Below are 23892 nucleotides of genomic sequence, written 5' to 3'. Positions count from 1 at the left end.
GATCTCCAGCCTTGTGCTCGTCAAAGAGTTAACAAGATGATTACTGAAATGATCTCAGCAGGTCCTTAATGACAGCAATGAAATGCAGTGGAAAGGTTTTTTTGGGGATTAAGTTAATTTTCATGGCAAAGAAGGACTATGCAATTCATCTGATCACTCTTCATAACATTCTGGAGTATATGCAAATGCTATTATAAAAACTTAAGCAGCAACTTTTCCAATTTCCAATATTTAAGTAATAACCAAAAACTTTAGCAAATACTGTATACATTACATACATTTTATTTATATATCCAAATAAAAATAGAATATAGATATTCAGTATATGACCCAAAGTAATAACTAACTACTTGAGTACATTTTTTATCCGATACTTTTTTACTCTTACTCAAGTAACTATTCAGACTAGTACTTTTACTTTTACTTGAGTAAATATTTCTTTAGGTACTTTTACTTTTATTTGAATACAGTTTTTGGGTACTCTACCCACCTCTGCAGAAAACAGGAAACAGAAAGAGAAACTGAAGTGTAGTTGAGCTGTTGTGTGTTTCTGTATTCATGCAGTAACATGGCAAGATCCAGATATCTTCAGGATGAGTTCATGTGTGCAGCGTGTCAGGATCTCCTGAAGGATCCAGTGACCATTCCCTGTGGACACAGTTAATGTGAGAGCTGTATTACAAACTGCTGGGATCAGGAGGATCAGAAGAGAGTCTACAGCTGCCCTCACTGCAGACAGACCTTCAGTCCAAGACCTGCTTTAGCTAGAAACACCATGCCAGCTGAAGTGGTGGAGAAACAGAAGAAGAGGAAACGTCCTGCTGACTGTGACAAACTGAAGAACACCAAACTTTCTGCTTACTGTTACACTGAAGATGTGCAGTGTGACGTCTGTACTGGAAAAAAATACAAAGCCGTCAAGTCCTGTCTGATGTGTCTGAACTCTTACTGTCAGAATCACCTGGAACAACATGAGAGCTGGTTTAAAGGAAAGAGACACTATTTGACTGATGCCACTGGACGACTGCAGGAGATGATCTGCCAGAAACATGAGAAGGTCCTTGAGGTTTTCTGTCGCACTGACCAGAAATGTATATGTGTGCTGTGTATGGATGAACATAAAAACCACGACACTGTATCTGCTGCAGCACAGAGGACAGAGAAACAGGTATTTAACACTAGAGATCAAGTTAATACTCAGTGTAGTGATCCAATAGTCTGTTTATATTCTGTGTAGTTGCAGGTTAATTACACAGAAACACTGTCAGTGTGAAGCTCTACATCTGTGTCAGTTTCACTTTCATGATACTTAAGCTTGCAGTGTGAAACAGACCTTAATATCATATCTTAACTTTATAATTTGTGTTTGATTATTGTAACCGATCATCATTTCTGGAGTTTGAACCTACAGCCATTAGATATCAGTTCCACTTTTCTTGTATTCATTGATGATTTAGTTCCAGTTGTTTTCTATGACATTCACTATCATCTGTTTGTCCTGCAGAAGCAGCTGAAGGAGACACAGAAGACTTTCCAACAGAGAATCCAGCAGAGAGAGAAAGATCTTCAGCAGCTGAGAGAGACTGTGGAGTCTCATAAGGTGAGTCTGGAGAAGAAGAGAAGTTTGTCTCCATCTCAGTTCAGACTCACTGAAGCTGAATCACTGTATGTCCTAACAGCGCTCTGCACAGACAGCAGTGGAGGACAGTGAGAGGATCTTAACCAAACTGATACGACTGATCAGAGAACAGGAAAAGACTGCAGTGAGTCGAGCTGAAGGACGACTGGAGCGACTGGAGCAGGAGATCAATGATCTGAGGAGGAGAGACGCTGAGCTGGAGCAGCTTTCACACACACAGGATCACATCCAGTTCCTGCAGGTAACACAGATCTAGAAGAACAGGATCATAGTGGACCTGAGCAGATCCTGCTGTGACAGAGACTCACAGAGAAACATTTCATGAGTGTCTTATTATATAATCATCAGTCAGACTCTCACCTGATCATCTTCTTCTGAAAGAGACGCGCTTACAAATGGCTTTTAGCTCTGGAAATCTCTTAGGATTTCTCTCTCAGCTCTTTCTTCTGAAAGATATATTTAGCTGTCAAACACCACTAGTGCCACCAACAGTTCAAAACTTCACTCACTCAAATTTTTACCATATTTTTCTTTCTGATTTAACATCACTGTGAAATCAGTGAACTCGATAGTACCAATTCTGCGTAACGTTCATCAAAATTGGATCAGGTGATCCTCAAATCTGATAAAACTCTTTTTTTATTAGCCTGTAACACATTGATGATCATAAGGACCCCCAAAAAGTCTTTATATTAGCAATGTTTCAGCATATTGAAACCATACCTGAGTGTGTCTTAAGAGACCCTGTGAAGTTTCAGTGTCTCTAACCACTACACAACGTTATAAATAATGGTCAATCTAAAGTAAGATTTTGAGCTGCTTTTCCTGAGTAAATCCTACTCATACCTACAATGAGACTCCAGTGATGTTTGAGCTGTTAGGGGACATTTATGTTCTTAGCAGATGTTTTATCATCCAAACTATTTCCTAGAAAGTTCACATATAGTGTAAGTGGAAAATATTAGAATCTGTAGCTCTACTCTGATATAATGAATATGAGAAGAATGAAGCTGATGCTGTGAAAGTGCTGGATTGAGGTGAGTTACTAAAGATCGGTCGAGTCAACAAGAGACGCACAAATCTGATGTTCCTGCAGGTTATTGGGTGAAGTGTGGAGCTGATGAGTTTGATTTCTGTTTTCTGTAGAGTTTCCAGTCTCTCTCAGCACCTCCTGAATCTACAGACAGAAATGATGATCCCTTCAGTTCTCTCTTTTCTTCTGATGGTCTGAGAGAATCTGTCCATCAGCTGAGAGACAAACTGGAGGATTTCTGCAAAGAGGAGCTCAAGAAGATCTCAGACAGAGGTAAAGTCCTGGAGATTCATCTGCTCTCAGAAACCAGTCCATCATCATCTCATATCATGGAGAACATCATATCAGAAATGTCTTAGGAATGAATGCAGGATCATGAGAATCACACTGTTCATGTCTGTTGATTTCCACAGAAACACTCACCAACATTGTTCCCAGAACCAGGAACGACTTCCTACAATGTAAGTCAGTAAGAAAACAAGCAGAAACCTTGCTGAGTGTGTTCATGTTCTTCTTGTACAACGTGACAGAAGAATTTTATAACTGATGATGTAAATGATGATTTGCACTGATATCTGGTCATCTGTACTGAGACACTGATGATACACTGAACATGAAGAGTTCAGCTACATGAAAAGATCAAACAGATTCATAATTCCTGATTCTGATGTGTTTTATCTCCATCAGATTCCCATCAGCTCACTCTGGATCTGAACACAGCATATAAACGCCTCCGTCTGTCTGAGAACAACAGAGTGATTACTGTCACTGGCACAGATCAGTCTTATCCTGATCATCCAGACAGATTTGATTATTTGTGTCAGGTGTTGTGTAGAGAGAGTGTGTGTGGACGCTGTTACTGGGAGCTGGAGTGGAGTGGAGATAATGGTGTGTGTATATCAGTGTCATATAAGAGCATCAGCAGGAAGGGAGGGGCTAAAGAGTGTGTGTTTGGATTTAATGATCAGTCCTGGAGTTTGTTCTGTACTCCCTCCAGATACTCATTCTGGCACAATAAGAATGAGACTGCTCTCTCTGTGAAGTCCATCTTCAGTAGAATAGGAGTGTTTGTGGATCACAGTGCAGGAACTCTGTCCTTCTACAGCGTCTCTGACACAATGAGCCTCATCCACACAGTCCAGACCACATTCACTCAGCCGCTCTATCCTGGGTTTGGATTTTAATCTGGATCATCAGTGAAACTGTGTTGATGAATCAGAATAAACTGAAGAGAGATTCTACCCATAATGCTTTGAGCTGCATGATGAATAAATAACAGTGAGATGTTATAGAGTCTCTTCTTTTCTCTTCATGACATTAATACTGCAGCTGCACTTCTGTCAGTTAAATAACATGTCAGAATAAATGTGTGTAATAAATCCTCATATAGTGTGTTTGTTTAATAATAATAATGTATTCTATTATAGAACAGAGGTTAAAACATGAAAAACAAAGATGTTTATCTGAACGTTTAATAATGCAAACAGGTTTTCTGTAAGGGGGGGTAAGTTTAGGGGATAGAAAATGACATTTGGGTGATAACAACAGAAGTAGTCTATGGAAGTCCCCTCAATTCACAAAAACTCAACATTTGAGAGACAGAGAGAGAGAGCGCACTGGTATATATGGTTTATGAGGACACAAATGTTTGTAACAACATAGTAAAACTTACCTGGTTTATGAGACACTTCCTGTGTCCCCGTTAAAACAAAAGGCTTAAAAAAAAAACACATACAAAATGATGTTTTAACATGAAATTCAATATATTGCCAATATGTTTTCTGTGAAGGGTAGGTTTAGAGGTAGGGTTGGTGTAGGGATAGAAAAAATACAGTTTGGTACAGTATAAAACACCATCTACACCCATGGTATTGAAAATCCCCATTCCCGGCATCAAATTTCTTCCTTCATGTTCCACAACACAACACGCTTTCCCGGGGTGGGGTGGTTGTGTAGATTTGTTTTGTTTTGTGGCTCGACAGAGACCTGTGTTTATGGTTATGGGATCATTGTGGGATCAAAAGTCCCCACTGGGAGGAAAAGTAAGGAATTCCTAACATTTTTGAGGGATTAAAACATATACAAAATGCTAAATGAGTTTTATATTTCCGAAGTGGTGAAAATGCATACCGGTTTTTTTTGTAAGGGTAGGATTGGGTTAGGGGATAGAAAAATTTTATTTTTCTCAGCATAAAAAACAATAGAAATAGTCTGTGGAAAGTCCCAAAATAACTTCCGAGCACACAAACCACCTAACGTGTGTGTCTGTGTGCATTGTGTATATACAGTGGGTATAGAAAATTATTCATAACACTTTAAATTTTTTACTCTCTTGTTAATATTTCATTAGCCAAGCCAGCCAATTTGCTAAAATCATTCAAAGTTCATTTTTTTTCTCCTTTCCTCATTAATCTGTCCAACCACACAAAGCCGCACAAATCAACAACGGTTGGGGGGGCGAGTCTACCCCGCGACGTGCCATGTTTGAAAGAAAAACAGACAGATGTTGACATTTTTTTGTGCAGGATTATTAAAAATGAACAAAACCCCCCTGAAGAACATATCACATGGTACTAAGTATTCAGACCGCCTTGCTCAGTATTAGTCTTATACCGAAGCAACCCTTTGCCTAATAAGCAATGAGTCTTTTTGGGAAAGATTCAAAATGTTTTGCACAGCCCTGTATTGGGGTCTCCTCTGCCTTATTCTCCTCCTTGCAGGATCCTCTCCAGTTCTGTCAGGTTGGATGGTGTAAACGTTTGGTGGACAAGCCATTTTCAGGTCTCTCCAGAGATGCTCAATTGGGTTTAAGTCAGGGCTCCCTCCGCTGGCCATTTTCCAAGAACAGTCACGGAGTTGTTGTGAAGCCACTCCTTCGTTATTTTAGCTGTCGTGTGTTCGGGGTCATTGTCTTGTTGGAAGGTGAACCTTTAGGCCCCAGTCTGAGGTCACCTGAGCACTCTGGAGAAGGTTTTTCCGTCCAGGATATCCCTGTACTTTAGGCCACCGCATTCATCTCACATTCCCATCGATTCCCCTGATTTGCACAACCAAGTCGTCCTGTCCTTGCAGCTGAAAAAACACCCCCCACGCATGAAGGCTGCCAATACCACCAGGCTTCACTGTTTGGGACTGTCAGTGGACCCAGGTTGATGAGAAGGGTGCCTCGGTTTTCACCCACACATACCGGCTTAGAATAAGGGCAAAAAGTTTTATGTCTTGGTATCTCAATCACGACCATAGAATCTTATTGCTCTGTTTTTTAGCACCAATGCTCCCCCATGCGGGCTATTCGTGTGTCGAGTGCAAGTTGCTGAGGAGGAGGCTTACGTCGGGACCCACTCTGCACTTAAAAGCCCCGACTGGTGGAGGGCTGCAGGCAGTGATGGTTGACTTTCTACAACTTTCTCCCATCTTCCCGACAGCTGCATCTCTGGAGCTCAGCCACAGGTGATCTTTGGGGGGGTTCTTCTTTACCTCTGTCTCACCAAGGCTCTTCTCCCCCAATAGATCAGTTTTGGCCGGACGGCCCCAGTCCAGCAGCTAAAGGGTTCTGGTCGTCCCAAACATCTTCCAGTTTTAAGGATTATGGAATGGCCACTGTGTGCTCCTTATGGAACCTGTAAGGTGCAGCAGAAGTTTTTTTTTTTTGTTGTAACCTTGGCAAAGATCTGTTGCCTTGCCACAATTCTGTCTCTTGAGCTCTTCCAGGCAGTTTCCTCCTTTGACCTCATGATTCTCTCTCATTTGCTCGCCATGCAACAGTGAGCTGTAAGGGTGCATTATATATCGAGGTGTGTGCGGCGTTTCCTAATCAAGATCAATCACGTAGTAATCAAAATAACACAGACATGCGTGACTCAAATGAAGGTGTAGAAACCAATCTCCAAGGATGATCGACAAAAGAAATGGACAGGGGCCCCTGATGGAACAGGTATGAGTGTCGTCACAGCAAAGGGTCGGAATAATTAGGACCATGTGATATATTCTATTTCACGTTTCTTTTTTTTTTTAATAAATCTGCAAAAATGTCCAACAATTCTGTGTTTTTCTGTCAATATGGGGTGCTGTGGTGTACATTAATGAGGGAAAAAAATTAAACTAAATGATTTAGGAAAATTGCGGCTAATATAACAGGAGTTTGAAAAATTTAAGGGGGGGGGGTACTTATGAATACTTTCCCTACCCACCTGTACATTATATAATAATCTACACATATATATCTATATGATCTCTATATACTACACCTATAATATAGACCACACATTATATATATATATACACCACAAGCATATATATAGCTATACTCTACACCCAGATATATTATCTAGATACACACACATATAAAATACACATACATATCTATAGGGTACTACATACATACATACATATAATACATACATACATACATAATCTATACATACATTTACATACTATAACATACATACATTACATACAAAATACATACATACATTACATAACATATACATACATACATACACAACATATATATACATACATACATACATTATATATACATTACATACTACATACATATAAACATACATAACATATATATAGATATGATATTATAGATAGAATATATATATATATAAATAGATAAATATTTACCTATATATAATTGAATGAATGACGATGATGAATTGTTGTGTGTTGAGTGGCCTGTGTTTATGTGCACAGTTGTGGGGACCCAAAAGGATAGTAAAACCTGAAATTTTTGAACATTTGTGGGGACCAGCCCTGTGTAAAAATGTCATCGAAGTCTATGGAAAAATCCCACAATTCAAGGAAACAACGGTTGATGTGGTGTGTGTGGTGTTTTTTGTGTTGTGTGTTTTGTGGTGAGTGAGAAGAGAGATATGGAATGTTGTCCTTCTTTAGGTAACATTGTGGGAACCAACTGTCCCCACAAGGGGATAGTTAAAACCTCAAATTTCTGGGGGAACAACAATATTTAAAATATTAAGTTTTAAAAAATGAGCAGTGGGGGGGGTGTTTGTAAGGGGTATGGCTTGGGTTAGGGGCAAAAAAAAAATTGTTTTTTCACCATTTTAAAAAAAAATATATAGAAGTCCTGAGGAAAATCCCCACAATTTTACAGGAAACGTAATTGTGCGGGTATACCACACGCGCAAAAAACAGTCGTGGGCAAAAAACAAGTTTTTGGCCATTGACCTGAATTTTGGGTTTTGTCAGAGGTTTCGTTTTTCAGTATTTGTAGATTATTTTTCCACATTTTTCTATGGTATACTGAAAAACAATGATAAGCATAGGCATTTATTGGCAAAAAATATATTTACAGTGATGACCCTTGTCCTTCATAACCTCTGCAGTTCGCTCTGGCATGATGGATATTAGCGTATAGGCCTAAATCCGGGGACGATCCATTCTGCCTGTAGTTGATCACAATTTGTGGCTTCTGCATTGTCCACACTCCGAATTTTAAGGACTGACCCCAGGTTCTCTAGTGGATTGAGATCCGGAGTTGGCCTGGCCACGGATTTAAAAATTTTCAGCGTAATGATCTTCGCGTCCACTTATTTAGCACTCTTGCTTTGTGACATGGTGCTCCATCAGGCTGGAAGATGCACGGATCATCACCAAATTGCTCATGGATCATTGGAAGTCACTCTTACAGAATGTTTTGATACCATTCTTTATTCATGGTGTTGTTTTTGGGCGCGCAATTTTGAGAAAAAATTCAGAATTGTGAGACAAAAAAGTCACAAATACTGTTATGAAAAAAGCTTAACTTACCTAAAATAAAAGTACTCATTAAAGCTGTTATGAAAACAGGTTATGGTACCTTTAAGAAAGGTTCTGGTTAATGTTGTGTTTTTCCCTTTAGTTAGCGTGTGTTTTGCTGTATAGGAAAACGGGGACCAGTTGCTTTTTTCGCTGTTCAGAGTGTAATGTTAAGAGATTGCGATAGTAAAGTCCCTGATGTGCTAAACTCTGACTGGACTCCATTTATTACATATTTGGCAACGAGGATAACACGACACAGTTCAGCTAACAAATCGTATGGGTTGGCGACAGTGAAGTAACCTGCACGGATTGATTATATTGAAAAAATGGCGCATGTTCGGAACTGTGGGGGGAATTTGTGGAAGACAGTTGTGACAACTGGCTGGAGTAATACGGAGCGTTTGGAGCATTTTTGGAGCTTCGCCGCGAAATGAGATCACTGATGAAGATAAAAAGCGCTCTATCTTGTTAAGTGTCTGCGGAGCAAAAACTTACAAGCTCATGAGAAACTTAGCAACGCCGCGGAAGCCGGGGGAGAGACTTGCCGTACAAAGATTTTAATCGACCCTTGATCCCACTAGAACCACCACAGCCCTAAACCTTTCAGTGATAGTTGCAGCGTTTCAAGTTCCACAGCCATTTTCGTAAGTCTGGTGACTTCTATTGCAAAGTTTGTGGCCGAGCTTCGCCCAGCTTTCTGAGCTGATTGCGAGTTTGGGGCCGCATGCTGGAGGACATGCTGCGGTGATCGCCTAGTGTGCGGGATATTAATGATGATGTAATTCAGCGTAGGCTGCTGGGGGAGCAACGCTTTCATTCACAAGGCAATGGAGATTGCACAAGGTATGGAGTCGGCAGCATTACATGCCAAAGACATTCAGAAAGCAAACAGCAGTGCACAGAGTGATGTGTTTCAGGGTGACTAAGGCTGCTAAAGGGAAAGCAGTAGAATGTTTACGATGTGTGGGGGAGCTCTACTTTGCACCTTCCTTGTTATATTCAAAGAGGGCAGTGTGCCAGAATTGTGGCCAGAAGGGACCATTTGGCAAAAAGGAAAGCAGGAGTAACAAATGGAAAGTCAAAAACTCCAGTTGGAGAAGTGAGGTGACGCACCAGTGAGCGCGAAGCAGATCAAAACCTGGACAGAGAGAGAACAAAGTCTGTCAAAATTCAAAAGATTTATCCTCCAGGGCTGGCCGGCCGTTGTGGACAGAGAATTGAACCTTTTGAGAAAAGGGAAAATGAGCTCTCAGTTCAGGAGGGTTGCATCTTGTGGGGTCAAGATGGTGGTAGACCGCCACCAGCAGCCAGAGTGCTGGCAGGAGGTCCACATAGCCCATCCGGGGGTTCATGCATGAACAGCCTAGCAGGCATCGTCTGGTGGCCAAATATGGATCGAGATACGAAGACAAGGTTCAGCACTGCAGGAGTGCGGAAAACCAAAAAATGCCCCCACCATTCCTCTTCAGCCTGGGGAAAGGCCCTAGTAGGCCTTGGTCTAGGTTGCCTGTTGATTTTGCCGGGCCCATTCATGGGGCCGAATTTCTTAAGTCATGGTGAATGCCTGCAACCAGTGGCTGGAAGCACACATCTTGAAAACCTCACGCGTCCCCGTGACAATTGACACACTGCGACAAGTGTTTTCTATTCATGGTTTGCCGGATGTATGTGTCTCTGAAATGGGGCCAACTTTTACGGGAGAGTTTTTCCCAAAATTTCGAAGAAGAATGGGGGTAATTATACATTTCCGTCCAGCCCCTTTTCCCCCTGCGGGCTTCAAATGGGCTGGCCGAGAGAGCGGTGCAGACGCTGACGGAGGGTTTAAGAAAAGTCCAGGGGCAACATGCGAAACTATCTATCTCTTTTCTGGTTGCAGTACCGAGTACCCACAGACATACTACTGGTCTAGCACCGCAGAGATGTTGCTGGGGCGGAGAACCAAGAATCTCATCTTGGGAGTTTTGCTGCATCACGGGGACGTGGGGAGGGAAAGTGAGATCCAGCAACGAGCAGAAAGCTTGGGCATGATATACAGGCATGCAAGAGAACGGAGTTTTTCAGAGAGGGGGAGGCCTGTCTTTGTCAGTAATTTGCGCCAAGAGTCAGCGCTGGTTACCGGGATCAATATTCAAAGAAAGTGGTCCTTCGCTCTTGTGATGTTGAGACTATCAACGGGCGGGAAGTCCGAACGTCATCATGATCATCTTAGAAACCGGCACGCGTCAGAGAGCATTGGAGTTGGTTTTCGAGCAAAAGCTGCTGGATTTGGAAACAAGGAGAGTTTCCGAGTTCAAAAGGAGATGCTGGGGCCCTCAGCACTGCCATCCCACAGAGTTGGAGGGGAGACGGTTGTGCAGTGCCAGTTGGAGACCCTTTGCCCAGGGACAGTGTACCCACCCCCACTTGGGGAAATTGCAGAGACTGTTCGGAGATCACAACGACAGAAGAAAGGAACCTTAAAGGCTGAAGTTGTTAGCTCATAGTGGGAATGAGAGTTAAATAGTCGGTACAGGGGTCTTAAAGAGGAAGTTTTGATTTAATTATGTTGAGGGGATAATGTTCATGCTTTGGAGGGAGAGATGTTATGAAAACAGGTTATGGTACCTTTAAGAAAGGTTCTGGTTAATGTTGTGTTTTCCCTTTAGCGTGTGTTTTGCTGTAAGGAAAACGGGGACCAGTTGCTTTTTTCTGTTCAGAGTGTAATGTTAAGAGATTGCAATAGTAAAGTCCACCATTTTCAAAACTCATCCAGTAGCCCAAAAATTACAGTAGCGTTCACCTTTTCTTCTCCGAACAATTGATTTTCCAGATGTCCCAAACAGTCGGAAGGGAACTTCAGAGAAAATAACTTTGCACCAGTCTTCTGCTGTCCAATCCTTGTACTCCCTGCAGGATTTCAGTCCGTCCTGGCGTTTTCTTGAGACAAGTACTTTTTTGCTGTCCTGTACTTGGATACCAGGCTACGTCCAAAGATGTTTTATCGCGGTTTTGAGGTAAACCATTGCTAACAAAGAACACAACGATTGGAAGTGCTTTCCCTCTCCTTTTTAAAGTCAAGCCGTCAAGTCACCTTTATCATACAGTACAAACAAAAAGATTTGAGCCGCGCTTAACTTCATCAGCCATTAATTAGGAAAAACAGTGCTAATGCAAAATGACTGTTGTGCTGCAGATCATCATTGAATTCAGTGATGTCATCATGCAGCCCAGCCCACAACGGTATCCGTGCAACGGCCGCAACGTTTCAATACGTCGTGTCGGTTGTCCCCAACTAAGCAAAGCCAGAGGCTTACAGCCGCAAGGGAAACTCAACCAGCGACAGAATGGGAGAAAAACTTTTGGGGAAAAACCAGGCTCAGTCGGGGGGCAGTGCTCTACACTGACCAGAGCCGAAACCAGTTAGTTTAATTCCAGTCTGCAGCAAAGTCAGATTGTGCAGAAGAATCATCTGTTTCTGTGTGCTTGTCCAGTGGTTGCCTCTGGGATCTGTCTCTCTGGGGCTCTAGTTGTCCTGGTCTCCGCCAAGTCTTGCAGGGCTGTAGAGGTCCTTTTCTAGGTGCTGATCCACCATCTGGTCTGGATATCGATACTCGGGATCCGAGGGTGACTGCAGTGACACCTCTGACTTGATAAAGAACAAACTTACCCAATAAAGCATTAATGAAAATCCAACCGCTTGAGGCCATAAACGCATGGATTAACATTTCTGCATTTGACATTGAGAGCATAGGCCATAATTTAGATATATTTTTTTGAGACCGGGAAAATGCAGTTTCACAAATGCTAGAAACAGTAGCTTTCTGGCTGAAAGATTGCTATCAAATAGTACAACTCTGGGTTCCTAACTGATGAATAAAGAATTGACAGAGCAGCCATCAGCGCTTAGACGAAAAGCCGCTCTAGGTTATTACCATGCAGAGGCTTGTGTCCTATAACTAACACCTCTGTTTTTTTTCAGAACTTAGCAGTAAATTCCTCCTCATCCAGTTTTTTATATTGACTATGCATTCCATTAGTTTTTTTCAAATTGGTATGTTTAGCCCGGACGCTGAAGAAATATAGAGCCGAGTATCATCAGCATAACAGTGCATTGGCAACACCATGTTTCCTGATGATATTTCCAAGGGCATCAATAAAGCGTGAAGAGTAATGAGAAACTAGTACTGAGACCTTGAGGTACTCCATACTGCACTTGTGATCGATATGACATGCCTCTTCATTCCTGCTCACAATTGATGGTGGTCATATAAGTATGAGTTTAAACCATGCTAATGCACTTCCATTAATGCCAAAAAGTGTTCTAGTCTATGCAAGAAAGAATGGGTGTTGTCAATTAGTGTCGAGCGCTAAAATTAAGATCCATTAGTACTAATGAGAGATATAACCACCATCAGATGATAAGAGCAGGTAATTTGTAACTCTAAGGAGAGCAGTCTCAGTACTATGATACGCCTCTAAATCCTGACTGGAAATCCTCACAGATACCATTTTTCTCTAAGAAGGAATATAATTGTGGAGGATACTACCTTTTCTAGTCTCTTGGACAGAAAAGGGAGATTCGAGATCGGGTCTATAATTAACTAGTTCTTTGGGGTCAAGTTATGGTTTTTTTGATGAGAGGCCTAATAACAGCCAGTTTGCAGCGGTTTGGGGATATATCCCAATGACAGTGAGGAATTACACAATTGTCAGAAGAGGATCTTATGACTTCTGGGAAGCACCTCTTTAGAGTTTTTAGATGGAATAGGGGTCCTAACATACATGTTGTTGGTTTTAGATGATTTTAACAAATTTATATACCTCTTCCTCTCCTCTATAGTGCCAGAATGAGTGAGGAACTGTTCCTCGGGGGGATCTTATATTGCATACAGTTCGATGCAATACTGTAGCTAATGACTGCATGGTTACAATTTTATCTCTAATAGTATCGATTTTTAGAAGTAAAGTAGCTTCATAAAGTCATTACTGCAATGATGTTGGGGAAATTTTTCATTAATTTAGCCACTGTATTATACCACGGTGTCAGACTGTTTTCCTTAACCTTCCTTAACGTAAAGGAACAACTGTATTTAAAATACTAGAAAGAGAGATTCCATAGTTTCTGTTACATCATCAAGTTGTTCTGAGGTTTTGATAAGGGCAAGGAATCGTGGATACATCAGGAAGATTACTTATTGCATCTGTTTTTTTATTGGTTGAACCTCAATTAAAATTGTTGATCTTAATTGGTTTTTGGACGTTTTTTTGTTATTTCTGTTCGGGGACCAGGGGACATAGTCTCTATAGTGTGATATCTAGGTGAACGAGTTTCTCTATGTGCTGAGACTTAACTACTTCTGTGACTGGAGCGGCTAGCCGGCGACGGTCAGGTTAGCCAGTCGTCTGCGTCCTGAACCTGGGGCCCCAGTTAAGTCAAGAATCCAACGCTAAGACTATGTGCCATATTGCTAGAGAGAAGAGCGGCACCACCCCAGGAGGGATGAAGACCATCTCTTTTCAACAGGTCAGGTCTGCCCCAAAAGCTTGTCCAACTGTCTATGGAAACCATGTTATTCTGGCGGGTACCAATTAGACATCCAGCCATTGAGTGATGACACTCGCTATGCAGTCTCATCAACCTCGGTAAGCAGGGAGGGGCCAGAGCATATACAGTGTCTGAAATTGTGCTTGCAAGTGCACAACACCTCTTTAATGTTTTTTTTAGTTGATCTCCCAAGACCAGCGAAGTCAAACAGTCGATTAGGCCGGGCCGGGGGTGTCCGTTACGATTTATATAGACCTAGCCCTTGGGCAGATTTGGTGGTCGCTGCCAGTGATTTACTGCGCATTGAACTAGGCGTGCGAGCAATAATTGCGTCCTTTCTTTTTTCGTCATGCTAAAACAACATTTAAATTGCATCTGCATCACTGTAAGGGTAGGTTTTGGAGGTGTGGGGATTTTAGGTATAGACTTTAATCAACAACACAATCTAATAGGCTCAGAAAAAATAGATTCATTGTTGGTTTTTCATGTAAAGTATTCGCTTCTAGCTTCCACCCAAAAGAAATATGAACAGGACATAAAGTACTGTACTGTATGCATGACTCTAAGGGTAGGTTTAGGGTTATGGTATGTGTAGATGTTAATAAACCATACTTTTATCAACAGCATTTTTTCGTTGTCGAATTGTACTCAAACCGGCACTGTTTTACATGGAGGTAGGAAAATCTGACAGCGTAGGGCGGTACAACATCGACAGAACAAGGGAGGACCGGCATGAATACACAATCTTACTGTATTTACGTTTAGCATTAGCCATGACTTTAAATTTGGCCAAGATGTCCACGGCGCTGCTGGCTTCCTCTGTAAACCATTGGACTATGGTGGCTGGTGTTGGGAAGGGAATGCTATATGGCACGTTCCGTACAATAGAATCGCCAATAACTAGAACACTTTCATCAGGTTTCTCTCAGTGGGTGCATCACTGAGTGGTGAGAACCGCTGTTTAATGTTTTGAATGGAACAGAAGAGCGGTGTTTAGACCCCACGACTGTGCTGCCTCACAGTCACCCAGTTGTCCTGCTGCAAAGGCCCTGTTACCGGAACCGAACAACGGTGATGTACAGGACTCCCTGAGCTAGACGCATCCAAAGCCTTATCTAGAGCCCTCACATTCTTACTGTCCCTCAATTAAAGTTTGGAGTGCGTGTCTCTAATTCTGAAATCTTCTCTGTCAGCCTAACTATTTCCCTGCATTTATCACATGTGAATCCCTCATCATCACCGACAGAGATAGATAAACTATACATGTGGCAAGCAGCATGCAAATAACAATAGCAGAGGAGTAAACAAAAGAAGCCATTACTCACAGTGCTTGATGGAAAAGATTCTTACTACCAGTTGTTTGATGAACTTGTGAAAAACTGGAGAGAGAGAGGAGAAAAGAAAACAGCAATAGGCACGAGTGGAAACGCTAATGACAAGCTAATGAGTGCTAACGCTATGCAGGTGCACTGCACTGGCGGATTTTATTGGAAAAATAAAAGTGAACGATCAAATTAATCAGATTAGACTGATAGATAATATCAGAAATATGGTGGGAATTAAGTTATATTTTATCACTTTATACAACAGAGAGTGATAGTAAGATAAAAAAGACAGAAAAAACAAAGCTACACGGAGCTACGATCAAAAAACAGCAGCAAGGCCATGTGATGATGATGTCATTGAGTCAGATTGAGTTAGACCTATCGAACTGCGCCATCTAGAGTTTCATGCCAGAACTCATTTTATTTATTTATCAAATTATTTATTTATCATTTATTTATCATTATTTATTTATCAAATAAACATTTCCTAATCTGTGTCCTAAACTCCTGAAACATTGGTGTCTCATATTTTAGAGCAGTCACCGCAATTTATGAAAGAAGTCAATTAAATTAAACTGTATATGGGTTGTGTATGTGGTGAAAATAATCAAATGTAAATCCCCTTCGTAATCTTTTAACATTTTTGTAAGTAACTGTAATTTAATTACATATTTTTCTCAGTAACTGATTACAGTTACATTTATTTTGTCATTAAATTATGCAATTCCGTTACATGTAACTTATTAATCCCCAAAACTGCACCTCAAATACCGAACCAGGAAACAGGAAACACGTGTGTTCAGAGAAAGAGAAACTAAAACTGAGGTTGAGCTGTTGTGTGTTTGAGTCTCTGTAATACAGCAGTAAAAAATAATGCACAGAAGCTAGAATTTTTTCAGGATGAGTTTTTGTGTCCAGCGTGTCAGGATCTCCTGAAGTATCCAGTGACCATTCCCTGTGGACACAGTTACTGTAAGAGCTGTATTACAGACTGCTGGGATCAGGAGGTTCAGAAGAGAGTCTACAGCTGCCCTCAGTGCAGGCAGACCTTCAGTCCAAGACCTGATTTAGCTAGAAACACCATGCTGGCTGAAGTGGTGGAGAAACTGAAGAAGAGGAAACGTCCTGCTGACTGTGATGCTGGAGCTGGAGATGTGCAGTGTGACGTCTGTACTGGAAGAAAATACAAAGCGTTCAAGTCCTGTCTGATGTGTCTGAAATCTTACTGTCAGAATCACCTCGAACAACACGAGAGTAGGTTTAAAGGAATGAGACACAATTTGACTGATGCCACTGGACGACTGCAGGAGATGATCTGCCAGAAACATGAGAAGCTCCTTGAGGTTTTCTGTCGCACTGACCAAAAATTCATATGTGTGCTGTGTACGATAGATGGACATAAAAACCACAACAAAATTGTATCAGTTGCAGAACAGAGGACAGAGAAAACAGGTATTTTAAACTAGACACTGACACTGAAAATATTGCTGACCCCTCGTTTCATGTCACCATTATTTATCTAGCGCTTTTAAACAATACAGATTGTGTCAAAGCAGCTTTACAGTATTAAATAGAAAAAATTGTGTCAATAATGCAGAAGGACAATAGTAAACACTCAATTTTCAGTTGAAGGCAGTTCATCATTGAATAGTTGCCGACAGCAGAAAGGAACCAAAACTCCATTGGTGACAGAATGGAGAAAAAAACCTTGGGAGAAACCAGGCTCAGTCGGGGTGCCAGTTCTCCTCTGACCAGACTAAACCAGCAGTTCAATTCCAGGCTGCAGCAAAGTCAGATTGTGCAGAAGAATCATCTGTTTCCTGTGGTCTTGTCCCGGTGGTCGTCTGAGACAAGGTCTTTACAGGGGATCTGTCTCTGGGGCTCTAGTCCTGGTCTCTGCTGACATTCAGGGCTGTAGAGGTCCTTTCTAGGTGCTGATCCACCATCTGGGCTGGATACGCACTAGATCAGGGTGACTGCAGTGACCATCTGATCTTGATACAGACTGGATCTGGTGGCTACGGTGACCACGGAATAAAAGAGAAACAGATTAATTTTAGCGTAGATGCAATTCTTCTAACGATGTAGCAAGTACATCGGGTGTTATGGGAAGTGTTCCCGGTTCCGGTTTGCCTAATTAATGCAGCCTAAAAATCCTTTAACGGATTTGAATATTAGAAATGTGTTAGTGTGTTATGTGTAAACTAGGTTAAAGAGATGGGTCTTTAATCTAGATTTAAACTGACAGAGTGTGTCTCCCTCCCGAACAACGTTAGGTAGGTTATTCCAGAGTTTGGGCGCTAAATAGGAAAAGGATCTGCCGCCCACAGTTGACTTTGATATTCTAGGTATTATCAAAAAAAAACAATAGTTTTGAGAACGCAGCCGACGTGGAGGACTATAATGCAATAAGAGCTTGTTCACATACTGAGGTGGCTAAACCATTCAGGGCTTTATAAATAATAAGCAAGATTTTAAAATCTATACGATGTTTGATAGGGAGCCAGTGCAGTGTTGACAGGACCGGGCTAATATGATCATACTTCCTGGTTCTAGTAAGAACTCTAGCTGCTGCATTTTGGACTAACTGTAGTTTGTTTATTAAGTGTGCAGAATAACCACCCAATAAAGCATCACAATAATCTAACCTTGATGTCATGAACGCATGAATTAGCATTTTTGCATTTGACATTGAGAGCATAGGTCGTTATTTTGATATATATATTTGAGATGGAAAAATATGTGTTTATGTCAGCACCCATACCACTTATACACATATCACTTTTATGACACTTAAACTTGTAGTAATTCATGTATGATGATTGTAACTGATCATCACTTCTGGAGTTTAAACCTACAGCCATTAGTTATCAGTTCTTCTTTAACTAAATTCATCTGTTCACATGATGATTTAGTGCCAGTAATTTTCTGTGAGATTCACTATCATCTGTTTGTCCTACAGAGGCAGCTGAAGGAGACACAGAAGATGTTCCAGCAGAGAATCCAGCAGAGAGAGAAAGATCTTCAGCAGCTGAGAGAGACTGTGGAGTCTCAGAAGGTGAGTCTGGAGAAGAAGAGAAGTTTGTCTTCGTCTCAGTTCAGACTCACTGAAGCTGAATCACTGTGTGTCCTAACAGCGCTCTGCACAGACAGCAGTGGAGGACAGTGAGAGGATCTTTACTGAGCTCATCCGCTCATCCATTGAGAGAAGCTGCTCTGAGCTGATACGACTGATCAGAGAACAGGAAAAGACTGCAGTGAGTCGAGCTGAAGGACGACTGGAGCGAATGAAGCAGGAGATCAATGATCTGAGGAGGAGAGACGCTGAGCTGGAGCAGCTTTCACACACACAGGATCACATCCAGTTCCTGCAGGTAACACAGATCTAGAAGAACAGGATCATAGTGGACTTGAGCAGATCCTGCTGTGACAGAGACTCACAGAGAAACATTTCACTAGTGTCTTATTATATAATCATCAGTCAGACTCTCAGCTGATCATCATCTTTTGAAAGAGACACCTCTTACAAATGGCTTTCAGCTCTGGAAATCTCATGGGAATAATTTCTCTCTGAACTACTGGAAGATATATTTATTGGTCAACTACCACTACCACCACTAACAGTTCAAAACTTCATTAACATTTCAACTTTTACCTAATTTTTCCCTCTGATTTATTATGTCACGGTAAAAAACAGTGAACTAATTTTTACAGATTCTGAGTTATGTTCATCAAAATTGGATCAGGTGATCCTCAAACCTGGTTAAATTGGTTTTTATTTGTCTATAACACATTGATGAATTTGACCCCAAACATGAAGTGAGGCTGTATTTTAGCAGTGCTTGTGTGTAATGAAACTAAACCAAACCTGGTCGTGTCTTAAGGGTCCTTGTGAAGTTTCAGTGTCTCTAACCGTTTTAAAGTTATAAACAATAGAATGCTTCTTGTTAGACAGACATTTATGTTCTAAGCAGATTCTTAGCAGATATGGTTTATCATCCAAATGATTCCGCTTGAGCAGTTAGATGGACATTTATGTTCTTAGCAGTTGTTTTATCCATCCAAAACTATTTCCTAGAAAGTTCACATATAGTCTAAGTGGCAAATACTAGAATCTGTAGCTCTAATCTGATGTAATGAATATGAGAAGAATGAAACTGATGCTGTGAAAGGGCTTGATTGATGCGAGTTACTAAAGATCAGTCGAAAAACAAGAGCCGCACAAATCTGATGTTCCTGCAGGTTATTGAGTGAAGTGTGGAGCTGATGAGTTTGATTTCTGTTTTCTGTAGAGTTTTCAGTCTCTCTCAGCACCTCCCGAATCTACAGACGTAAATGATGATCTCTTCAGTTCTCTCTTCTCTTCTGATGATCTGAGAGAATCTGTCCATCAGCTGAGAGACAAACTGGAGGATTTCTGCAAAGAGGAGCTCAAGAAGATCTCAGACAGAGGTAAAGTCCTGGAGATTCATCTGCTCTCAGAAACCAGTCCATCATCTTCTCATATCATGGAGAACATCATATTAGAAATGTCTTAGGAATGAAATCAGGATCATGAGAATCACACTGTTCATGTCTGTTGATTTCCACAGTCACATTCACCTACATTGTTCCCAGAACCAGGAACGACTTCCTACAATGTAAGTCAGTAAGAAAACCAGCAGAAAAACTCACTGTGTTCATGTTCTTCCTGTAGAAGGCCAAAGAAGAGTTTTATAATTGATGATGTAAATGATGATCTGCACAGATATCTGTTCATCTGTGCTGAGACACTGATGATACACTGAACATGAAGAGTTCAGCTACATGAAAAGATCAAACAGATTCATAATTCCTGATTCTGATGTGTTTTATCTCCATCAGATTCCCATCAGCTCACTCTGGATCCGAACACTTTGAATCAATGGCTCCGTCTGTCTGAAAGGAAAAGAGCGATTATTCAAACTAAAAAAAAGCAGCCGTATCCTGATCATCCAGACAGATTTGATTATTGGTTTCAGGTGTTGTGTAGAGAGAGTGTGTGCGGACGCTGTTACTGGGAGCTGGAGTGGAGTGGGACTCGTGTCTTTATATCAGTGTCATATAAGAGCATCAGCAGGAAGGGACGGGGTAATGAGTGTGGGTTTGGATGTAATGATCAGTCCTGGAGTTTGATCTGCTTTCCCTCCAAATACTCATTCAGGCACAATAACATAGAGACTGATCTCCCTGTGAAATCCATCAGCAGTAGAATAGGAGTGTATGTAGATCACAGTGCAGGAACTCTGTCCTTCTACAGCGTCTCTGACACAATGAGCCTCATCCACACAGTCCAGACCACATTCACTCAGCCACTCTATCCTGGGTTTAATGTTGTTAAGAGAGTATCATCAGTGAAACTGTGTTGATGAATCAGAATAGACTGATGAGAGATTCTACCCATAATGCTTTGAGCTGCATGATGAATCAGTAACAGTGAGATAATAAAATAATAATAAAGTCTCTTCTTTTCTCTTCATGAAATTAATAGTGCAACTGAACTTCTGTGAGTAAAATAACGTATAAATGTGTGCAATAAATGAATAAATGTCAGAATAAATGTGTGCAATATATCCTAATATAGACAGTAAGATCAGTGTGTGTGTATGTCCTGCTTGTGTTTCTGTGCTTTTCTCTATTTGTGTTTGATTGAAATCAGTAATTTAGTTTTTAATGTAGTATCACATTAATAATTTCTATTATTACTATTAAAATTACCTTTCAATTCAAATGATCACACACAGTCAATAAATCATTTTCATTATTCATTTCATGTAGCACCGGCCCTTTTCTGTTTTTTTTTTTTGTCTTCTGGTGTCATGCAGTACATGTATTTTAGTACCATGATATTTAAAGGGCTCATTGGATGCCCATTTTCCGCAAGTTGATATTGATTCTTTAATTTAAAGGGCTCATTGGATGCCCATTTTCCGCAAGTTGATATTGATTCTTTAGGGTCTTATTGAAATGTCTACAAAACATACTTTGGTTAAAAATTTCTCAGTGGGTAATGTAAAAAACACCCTTTTTACCCCGTCAAAATCAGCTCTGTTTTCAGCAAGCTGTTCTAGTCCATGTTGCTTTAAATGCTAATAAGCACTGCTGACCCCGCCCCTCTCTTCCGTCAGGTGATGAGCAGACTGTAAACTTAAGCCTCGAAACTTGCTAACTAGCACATATTAGGAAAGGCGATTTGCAAAGATTCATAAAAAACCCTTATACTTACTTTTTCTGTACATGAAGCTGGATCATGAATGATTTGCATGAACATAGACACATTTAGGCAGATCGGGGATCGGCACATTCCCTTCAAAAACGAAAGTAACATTAATCCTCTACGTCTTCAGCAACTTAGATGTCGAGATTAAATGACGACTTCTATGTTCACTATTACATCCAACAACAAAACACCTCAGTCACTTAATCAGAGACATTCTTGTCTTCCCCGACACAGTGGCGGACAGCTCACTCAGGGTGGGTCTAAGGAAAGATATACATTTTGAATTTTTTAAATATTTAAAATATAAATATTGAATTGCAAATGCTAAGATGCATTATTGTATATAATCTTAATTTCTTGTGTGATTGACCTGGTAAATATGCAATTTAAAAATATGAAATTTGCCCACACTGTTATTACTTGATATGCCATACATTAGATATTGGGCCAAAACATATTGTACAAATGTCTTCTAGGTTTTTTTAAGCACTTCCTACTCGAGAAGAACATGAGTGTCTGTAGGTGGAGCACTTCACGGGAGTCCAAAACCAGCCAGCACCAACCACAGCATTCGATCCCAGCCTTCTTGACTCTATACCCAATCTACCAATAAACCTTGACACAAAAAATGCAATCTGGGCACTTAAGAATAGCAAGGATGTAGGCCTGGAAAAGATCCTGTCTGAATTATTCAAATCAGAATCAGAATCAGAAAGAGCTTTGTTGCCAAGCATACTTGTGGCATACAAGGAATTGTATACAAAAATTCCAGTACACAGACACATGTAAATATAAATAGACAAATACTGAAAGTGCACATATCTTAATTAATATATAGACAAATACTGAAAAATAAATCGAAAATTAAATAAACTGTATGTACAGTTGTGCTATAGATGATAGACTGGAATAGAATAGAATGAGATGCAGGGATGTACTAGGATGGAGGTGGTAACAAATAAATAAAATATTATAGCACATTTTTATTGCATAATGTGGGGAACATACAACTGTTCATGAGGTAGATTACCTGGGGGAAGAAACTGTTCTTGTGCCTGGCTGTCCTGGTATTTGTGGCTCTGAAGCGCCGGCCAGATGGTAAAAGTTCTAAAAGGGAATAATTTGGATGGGAGAGATCCAGAGTTATTTTCTGACCCCTTTTCCTCACTCTGGGTGTATACAGTTCTTGAAGTGTGGACAGGGCAGCACCAATAATCCTTTCAGCAGTCCAAACCATTCTCTGTAGTCTTCTGATGTCTGATTTTGTAGCTGAACCAAACAAGACAGTTATTGAAGTGCACAGGACAGACTCAATGACGGCTGAGTAGAACTGTTTTAGCAGTCAATGTGAGTGTCCCACTTCAGGTCCTAGGAGATGGTGGTTCCCAGGAATCTGAATGACTCCACTGCAACAGCGCTGTCTATGATGGTGAGTGGGGGGAGTGCAGGGGGGTTTCTCCTGAAGTTCACTATCATCTCCACTGTTTTGAGCGTGTTCATCTCCAGGTTGTTAAGACTGCACCAGACAGCCAGCTGCTCAACCTCTTCTCTGTAAGCAGACTCGTCACCATCCTGGATGAGACAGATGACTGCAGTGTCGCCTGCAAACTTCAGGAGCTTGACAGAGGGGTCTTTAGAGGTGCAGTCGTTGGTGTAGAGGGAGAAGAGCAGTGGGGAGAGAACACATCTCTGAGGGGCACCAGTATTGATTGAGCGGCTATTTGATATGAATTTCCCCAGTCTCACTAGCTATTGCCTATTTGTCAAAAAGCTGGTGATCCACTGACAGATAGAGCTAGGAACAGAGACCTGGGTCAGTTTGGTCTGGAGGGCTGTTGGGATGATGGTGTTGAAAGCCGAACTAAGTCCACAAACAAGATCCTCACATAAGTCCCTGTTTTGTCCAGATGTTGCAGGAGGAAGTGCCATACCATGTTTACTGCATCATCCACAGACCTGTTTGCTCGGTAAGCAAACTACAGGGGGTCCAGTAAGGGTCCAGTGATGTCCTTCAGATAAAGACAGAAGCAGTTTTTCAAATGACTTCATGACGACAGATGTTAGAGCCACAGGTCTGTAGTCGTTAAGTCCTGTTATCTTGGGTTTTATTGGGTTCATCCTTGGGAACTGGGATGATGGTGGAGCGTTTAAAGCAGGAAGGGACTTCACACAACTCCAGAGATCTGTTGAAGATCTGTGAAAAGATCTGGGGGGCAGCTGGTCAGCACATGTTTTCAGACAGGCTGGTATCACACCATCTGGGCCTGGTGCCTTTCTTCTTTTGTTCTTCCTGAAGACCTGGTGCACATCGTCCTCACTGATTTTAAGTGCAGGAGGCAGGGAGAGGGGGTTGCAGGAAGTGTT

The 23892-nt window shown here is 41.1% G+C and overlaps 2 protein-coding genes across 2 annotated transcripts; both read left to right on the top strand.

The window, feature by feature from the left end:
* The first annotated feature begins 548 nt into the window (after positions 1-548).
* On the top strand, positions 549-19040 carry LOC122139935 (tripartite motif-containing protein 29-like). The gene is made up of 4 exons (XM_042740309.1): positions 549-1168; positions 18253-18348; positions 18428-18582; positions 19037-19040. Exons 1-4 carry the CDS (start codon positions 776-778, stop codon positions 19038-19040), a joined length of 648 nt encoding a protein of 215 aa, XP_042596243.1. The 5' UTR covers positions 549-775.
* A 1118-nt stretch (positions 19041-20158) lies between these two features.
* LOC109076740 (stonustoxin subunit alpha-like) lies at positions 20159-20899 on the top strand (the record flags this gene model as incomplete). The annotated part of the gene is made up of 1 exon (XM_042740308.1): positions 20159-20899. A coding segment is annotated over one exon (519 nt), but the record flags the coding sequence as incomplete, so codon positions are not given.
* Between the last annotated feature and the right edge of the window lie 2993 nt (positions 20900-23892).

This window comes from Cyprinus carpio, chromosome B16 (genome assembly GCF_018340385.1).
Source record: "Cyprinus carpio isolate SPL01 chromosome B16, ASM1834038v1, whole genome shotgun sequence".
Lineage (NCBI taxonomy): Eukaryota > Metazoa > Chordata > Actinopteri > Cypriniformes > Cyprinidae > Cyprinus > Cyprinus carpio.
Note: the sequence above shows the minus strand (reverse complement) of the source record. Positions and strands in the feature narration are given on the sequence as shown.

Bases quoted from the DNA above. Each gene is read 5' to 3' on its own strand.
- LOC122139935 (XM_042740309.1), top strand. From the start codon at position 776: ATGCCAGCTGAAGTGGTGGAGAAACAGAAGAAGAGGAAACGTCCTGCT. The intron at 1,169-18,252 runs GTATTTAACACT...TTTGTCCTACAG, and splicing joins CACAGAGGACAGAGAAACAG to AGGCAGCTGAAGGAGACACA. The intron at 18,349-18,427 runs GTGAGTCTGGAG...GTGTCCTAACAG, and splicing joins AGACTGTGGAGTCTCAGAAG to CGCTCTGCACAGACAGCAGT.